This window comes from Arachis ipaensis, chromosome B07, assembly GCF_000816755.2.
Source record: "Arachis ipaensis cultivar K30076 chromosome B07, Araip1.1, whole genome shotgun sequence".
NCBI classification, from domain to species: domain Eukaryota; kingdom Viridiplantae; phylum Streptophyta; class Magnoliopsida; order Fabales; family Fabaceae; genus Arachis; species Arachis ipaensis.
The window spans coordinates 99584385-99591934 of record NC_029791.2 but is presented as its reverse complement, the minus strand read 5'-3'; the positions used below and the strand labels follow the sequence as shown (position 1 = coordinate 99591934).

The 7550-nt window shown below is 34.4% G+C and overlaps 1 protein-coding gene and 1 long non-coding RNA gene across 2 annotated transcripts; both read right to left on the bottom strand.

Moving 5' to 3' along the window:
- Positions 592 to 3484, bottom strand: LOC107608469. Its single transcript, XR_001612872.2, has 7 exons — positions 3193 to 3484; positions 1958 to 2001; positions 1766 to 1837; positions 1392 to 1443; positions 1242 to 1322; positions 1039 to 1124; positions 592 to 861 (listed from the first exon to the last, which is right to left on the bottom strand). It is a non-coding gene; the product is annotated as an uncharacterized LOC107608469 (long non-coding RNA).
- On the bottom strand, positions 5486 to 7242 carry LOC107608039 (ornithine decarboxylase-like). Its single transcript, XM_016309931.2, has one exon. The coding sequence runs from the start codon at positions 6825 to 6827 to the stop codon at positions 5535 to 5537; it is 1293 nt and encodes a 430-aa protein (XP_016165417.1). The 5' UTR covers positions 6828 to 7242; the 3' UTR covers positions 5486 to 5534.

Below are 7550 nucleotides of genomic sequence, written 5' to 3'. Positions count from 1 at the left end.
GACAGTCAAAAATAATATATTAATAATGATATAATAATATATTAATAATAATAGTTATCGACGGCTAAATTGACGGCTAAGTTGTCGATAATATTAAAAATTGATGGCAAAATCGACGGTGACAGTGATCGCTATTAAACTTGTCGATTTTTTAAAATTTTAATAAAATCGATGGCTTGCCAAGCCGTCGATAATAATATAATAAATCGACAATATTTTCGTCTATGAGTTTGAGAATTTTACCTGCTTAATAAAATCGATAACTTTGCCGTTGATATTATTATATAAAAGCGACAACGTCTCTGTCGATATTTGATTCAATAAAATTGACAGAAGGGCCGTCAATTTAATTATTTAGATACTGACAAATTTTTTATCTATATTTTATTTTTTTTTTGTCTATTTTAAATTTTAAAAGCGACAACTTTACCGTCAATTTTAATAGCTATATTTTTTAATTATTTTTTTTACTTTTAAGGAAAATAAACTTTTAAATATAGAAATAAAATTTATACAAAATATTAGATAACAAAATAAATAAACTTTTAAATATAAAAATAAAATTTATACTAAATATTAGATAATGAGTTTACAAACTTATCAAAACAATAAATAATCCTCTAACATAAGGACTCAAGACAAGATAAATAACTAAACTTAGACTTATATTCGTTTAAATTTCAATCCACTAATAATACAAAATATTCAAAGCAAAGTAAATAACCCTACTCATACTCGTCTAAATAATCATCCGAGTCATCAAGATCGTCAGAATCATCCTCCCTTTGAGAACTCTATGGTTGTCCTGGCCACTGCAGAATAGGTGGGAGTTTTCTACCTGGGGCTGTGCTTTTCTGGAAGCTTGGAAAAGTAAAAGGAGGAGGTGGGGGAACAATTGAAATAAGCACGTTATTATCCATAACATAACCGATACATATCTAAGCAAGTTCTGGTTTTCTATTATTAATGATTTTAATTTCCTAAATATCAAAGGAATAATATTCAAAAGAGAGTGGGAAAATTAAGTAGTTAACTCACATTTCAATTATAAATTGATGGATTTGAACCCACTGCTGATTTGCTAGCAGAGGTGTATAGAAGAGAGATAGAAGCAAACATTAAACCTGAAAAAGTTTAACAATTTCTTAAAGATGAACCATTTGAAGCCTACATAGGGTGTTTGATGTTAAAATGTGAGAGAAATGAATTCTACTGATCTTAAATTGTTACTAAATAAACACCTTTCTCATTGTACCACTCAGGAAGCAATCTTTCTCATCCACTTCCAACACAAACATGGAAACCAGTAAGTCTAGCGGAGGCTGCAAAATCCAATTGTCACATCAAGATAATTATAGCATATCAGGTGGAGAGAAAATATCACAACTTACACTCAGGAAAAAGGTAAGCCTTGCTTAGTGCAGGACATTCATAAGGTGCTACCTATAGAAAATACAAAAAGAAAAATAAGGGAACATGTATTAGAAATAACTGCATTCGGTTCAAGTGACAAACTCAATACAAAATTTGAAGACAAAATGCATAGAAAGCACTTAAGGAAGGATATACTAGAAATTAATATGTATATTGCTTCCTTCACCATTTGTAATAATTCAAAAGAAAAATTGCACATGAGAAATATATATGTATATATTCCATAAACATTTCATACATCTAAAAAAGAGAAGGAATCGCAAACGAGAAGATCACACTATTCTAAACATCGATGTATGAGATGCAATGTGCAATTGAAAACATAAGATACCACTTCTTTGGATATGATTGCCAGCTCCCCAGGTTTAAGTCCTTGTTTAGCAAATTTCCTTGCTGCATAACCCTGCAATTACAAAATGATATCAACTACACAAACCAAAAACCGAAAAGAAAATGGAATTCAAGTGAAAATAAATGTATCCATTGAAGTAGTTCAAGAAATAGAGCTAGAGAAATCACTTACGTTCCGGAGAAGGCCAAAATGCCAGTAGTTAGAAGGCCTCCAAACTGCACAAAACAATGTTGAGTTTAAGAGGAAAGAAAAAAATTGAGTTAATATCACAAATACTTGATACTTATAGCATCATCAACACTAAATGTTTGTATCACACAAGACAAAGTTGGGGAACTATGGCTAGCTAGCTAGCTGGAAAGTGCAATACTAAGGATTGTACAAAAAATAACATAGAGGAAAACTATTCTCAAAGCTTTTAAGTTACTATCAAATATAGAAATTGAAAACTCATAGCTTACTTCTTTGGACTTTGGAAATTTGTAACAAACAAGTGTGTGAATGTGACTGTGATGTGAGGAACGATATTTATTGGATTAGAATTAATTAACTACTAGAGTTTCAATCATTTAAAAGATAAAAGATTCAATGAAAGGTGCACAGCCGGCTGCAGCTACCACAACCATATTTGGAAACTCAAAGTAGTTTATTTTTTTTTATAAAAAAGCATCACTAAAATAGAAAACACTACTAGGAATCTTTAGAATCCAAGAAACCATGAGTGTTCTCCTTGCTACTCTCCTCTTACAAATGCCAATTCATCTTTTTTTTTTATCAGAAGAAGAAAGCCATCCAAACGGGTCCCACCTGGTTCACTTGGAATATCAATCATTGGTCAAAGCCTTGGTCTTCTTAGAACTATGCATTCAAACAATGCAGAGAAATGGATTGAACAGAGGATCAGAAAGCATGGTCATGTTTCAAAACTAAACATGTTTGGAACACCAACTGTTTTGATTTATGGACAGGCTGCAAACAAGTTCATATTTTCTAATAATGGACGCACAATTGATAACAAGCAAACACAGTCCATTAAGATGATCTTGAGAGGAAATGATATATATTAGAAATCGAGATAAAATTGGATATTTAACTACCATCTACCAAATGCATGCATGTTAATAAATTTTTAAGTAGCGTTAGTATTTCCTAGGAGAAGTGGAAATAATCCAAATCTTGCATGTCTCATAGATATCTGCCAAGGCTTAGTCCTAAATTCTTATTAACTATCAGCCTCCAAATGCATGTATGGTAATGAAGTGGGTTTACGATTAGTTCATAGTTTGAATTTCTAGATTTAGAAGGGGATTATGATTAGGTTATAGTTTACACTCAAACTCAACAACGTAACAGTAATGATACCTGAATTAGGGAATTTCCAAATGAAACTGAAATAGTAATGATACCTGGTTCTTATGAGCTCGATATAGAGAGAGTGGAGAAGGACCAAAGTAGGAGGAGCGACGGCGGTGCGAACGTGGGTGCGATAGCAGCACGGCAGAAACAGAGCGCAACGGTGGCGCGAGCAAGAGGAGCAACTGCGGTGCAACCGTAATGGAGTGACAACAGCAGCGGAGAATGACGGTTGAAAATGGTGTGAATTTGGGGGGTTAGTGATGAAATGGGGAATTTGGGGGAAGTGGACGCGGGGTTTGTGATGAAAATGGTGTGAATTTGGGGGTTAGTGATGAAATGGTGTTTTTGAACTTTGGAGGCGGGAGGTGGACGCGGGGCTGTGTTTTTAGTAATAAAAATCGATGGCAAATTCGTCGATTTTAATTTAAGAAAAAGTAACACCCTAAGCAGCTATTTTATACATTAAATCTACATTGTTTATTTGATTTTAGAAAGCAATCTAGACCGTTCAAAATTAACGACGGTAAACGTTGTCGATAATTTAAATAATAAAATAGACGCAATGTTCATCGATTTTAAAATAAAAGTATTTTCCGCATCTGTTCCGTCGACAATGGACGATAATAGAAAAATGGTTAATACATTATAAAAAAATCGACGACCAGGCTGTCAATTTTTTTGTTTTAGTTTTAATTATCTTTTTTTGAAATATCGACAGCAAGTTATCAAAAAATATCGACAGCAGTGATAGCCGTCGATTTTTTGCGTCAAAAAATACGCTTTTTCTTGTAGTAATAATAAATAATAATAATAAAATTAATAAAGTTAAAATAGAAATAAATAAATTTATTCATCATAAAAATATAAAAAAATATTTATCCATTGAAGATGATCTAGATATTCAATAATATGTTCTTGAGATAATGTAAAATTACGAACCATTTTTTTCTCTTAATTTTACTCTTCATTCACTTAAATTACTCCCTCACTTTCCTTCTATTCTTTTTCCTTTCTTCCTTGCAATTAAAGAACTGAAACACTCCCTCCCTTACAACACAAAACGCTAAAACCCTAATCTCCTACCAACACAAAATGTTGAAACCCTCCTTGCAACCAAAAACCACGAACCGTCACCAAAGGAAACAACCTCACTTGCGTTTTGCGTTATGAAGACCCCTTCAGATTTCTCCCACAACATGTGTCGAATATGCAGCCCAGCTCATGTCAATCGCAACTTGCGATAATGAAACAACCTCACTTGCGTTTTGCGTTATAAAGACCCCCTTCAGATTTCTCTCACAACACGTGTCGGAGATGCAGCCCAGCTCATGTCAATCGCAACTTGCAATTTGTTTCTGTCACCTGCTAAATGCAAATTGCGTTTTGGGGGAATGGATCCTCTCAATTTTTTTTAACAATTGAGAGAGTAAAATGTAATTTCTCACCATTAATTTTGTAAGTGGGATCAATAATAAATATGAGAGGGAGAACAATAAAGGGTTAGAAATCACACTTTACACCCTCAATTTTTTTAACAATGGAGAGGATTCATTCCCACGTTTTGGACAGTCTCAAAATGGTCAAATGGTCGGTCTTATTTATATGCAAGAGTCATGGGACACGTTTTGATAGTTAGTTTTTCTCTATGTCAAACACAGCTTGTGTTTTGTAGCTATTTTTTTTGTTCATGCAAAACATGATTTGCGTTTTGTAGGTCTCTGCATGTTCAGATCTACATATGTGGATAACACACTATATACTAATAATATATAATTGAATAACATTATTTTTTATTACATTTGTAAATTAATTTCTAGAATAGCTCATACATCTAATAATTTTTTTTAATAGTTAAAATAAAAATGATCTAAATTAAAAGAAAGGACATGATTGAAAAGGAATTTTCCTCTTTATTTTTTATACATTACACACTAGAGGACGGCGGAAAGTAAAGGAACAGGACAACACGGACACCAACTGATTCAGAATGTTCAGACTTCAGATAGTGAATCAATAATAAAATTAGCCAGCTTAGGCTGAGAATGCAAAATGTTTAAAACAAAATAAAAAAGCAAAGATAATTAAAAATAAATTAGTTATTCATATAAAAATATTTTTAATTTAAAAATTATAATTAAAATATTAATACATATTATATTAAATAATTTAATCAAATATATTAAATTATGAGAAAGTTTAAGAGACAAAAACTTTTATTAAAATTTGACTAGTACTTAATCAGTAAAAGAAAAATAAATAATCTTATACTATTAGATGAAATCTTATACCATTAAAAATATAAAAAATAACTAATTAATGATTACAAATCACAAAACTTACCAAACTCTGACAATTCTCTTAAATTTTTTGCACGAATTATATAAATAGTTGTTTAGAACATATTAGTTTTTTCTTGGACGACGGTAGCTGAATATGTAAGGTATGTCGGAATGGCTGATGTGCTAAACCCATTGAAGTTGGTACCTGAAGAAATAGTATACGCCCCCATTTTAGGGAAAACAAGCCAATCTTCCAATTCCAACTCCATAAGCTGGTGATCTCTTAGCACTGTATCTAAGGAATCACATGTTGGTCCAAACACAGTTGAAGAGTAAGTTTTGGACTCATTCTCCCCGTCATGTTTTGAGCTGCACCTGAGTGGCGTGCACGTGACGCGCGCGAAATCAAACATTATGCAGTTCAAACATCCATAAATCCCGTCGTTGATCCAGTACTCTCTCAACTCTCCTCTCACGCGCTTCCCGATTACTTTTGTTGCCAACGTAAAAGCCGTTTCAGCAAAATAACGGCCAGGCTCGCCAATTACCGTAATGCCCTCTTCGTTTCCGAAGTTGGCTTCAAGAGCATCGTTCACGTGAATTGCAGCCGCATCGAACTCTGTGCCAGAACTGAAACCGCCACCAATATCGAGCACGTGCATCTTTGGCATGCCTAGTTTTGAAGCCGTTTCTAACACACCCTTCGCAGCAGCAATGGCTCCGTGATATGCTTTAGCGTCAGCTCCTCCGCTCCCAATGTGGAAGGAAACTCCGATGACAGTTAATCCTGCATCATGTGCAGCCTGGAGTAGCACTGGAACTTCCTCCAGTAGTGCACCGTATTTTAAACCCAAGGAGTTTCGCGCTCCACTGTCTTGTGGCGGTTTTATACGAAGGAGAAGCTGGCAGTTTGGGTGCCATTTTCGAATCTTTTTTACCTCTTCTTTAGAGTCAAAGGTTGTGATGTTGACTCCAACGCTTGCAGCGTAAGTAATGTGGGACGCTGATTTGCATGGGTTAGCGTAGATGATTCGATCCGACGAGACGCCAAGGGTCAACACGGCTTCTATCTCTGCTTTGCTGGCGCAGTCGAAACTGGAACCCAGTGCTGCCAGTGTTCCAAGCAGGGATGGGTTAGGGTTGCATTTCACCGCATAGAATGGTTGAACCGTTGGAAGCATTCTGGACCAGTGGTCCATGAGGTCCATCACCACCCCTAAATCAAGAACCATAAATGGTGATTCAGTTTCTGGTTTCTCGTGAATCACTGATTGAATGTAACCAAGGATGCCATCACTTTCTTGGCATAATGAAGCTACTGGTTTGCCCTTCACCCCTGACGCAGAAAGAATGGGATTGAGGCTCAAAGAATAGGGTTTATCATCTCCAACAATGATTGAAGGCATTATTATTCCGCGTTAGCCTTCCTTTATAGCTTGGCTCTTTAATGTGTGAATGAATGAGAATGTTAATGATATTATTAACTTTGAGAAGTTGGCGGAGAACATAATAATGCATGATGGCCATATTTATATGCAAGCTAAGATGACCAGGTGCAATGAGAGACTGAAAGCTAAACAAGATTGAACGAACTGAAGGCACAATAATGCTTCCACGAGAGCCACGAGGAAACATTAAAAACATAATTGTCAGTTAAATGATTAATATGTGAAAAATTATATTAGCTTGGGACGTTGAAGGAATGCCAATGACGACCATATTTATTCACTGGTGAAAGATTAGATGTAGTTGAAAGGTGCAAGAGCCAAGAGGACGGTACAGTGCCCGTTACAGAGTACAGAGAGTCAGAGACTAGACGTAGTGAAAGGTGCTAGAACCACGACCACGGTGCCAACGATACTTTTTAGGATGGAAAAGTATATGTAAACAATGAAAATATTAAACAATGAAAATAATAGATATATTAAATGTTTATTTTAATGGTTATTTTAATATTAAAATTTAAATAATTAATTTGGAGGTGTAATGTGTTTTTATTTGATTGGTAGTTGTTTATATTGTTCAATAAAGACATTGTTCCTAGCATTCTCTTTTAGAATTTAAAGCCCCAATCATAAAAAAAAAACGAAATAGAAAAAAACCCTATTGGGTGCTAGTTCGCTTTTAGT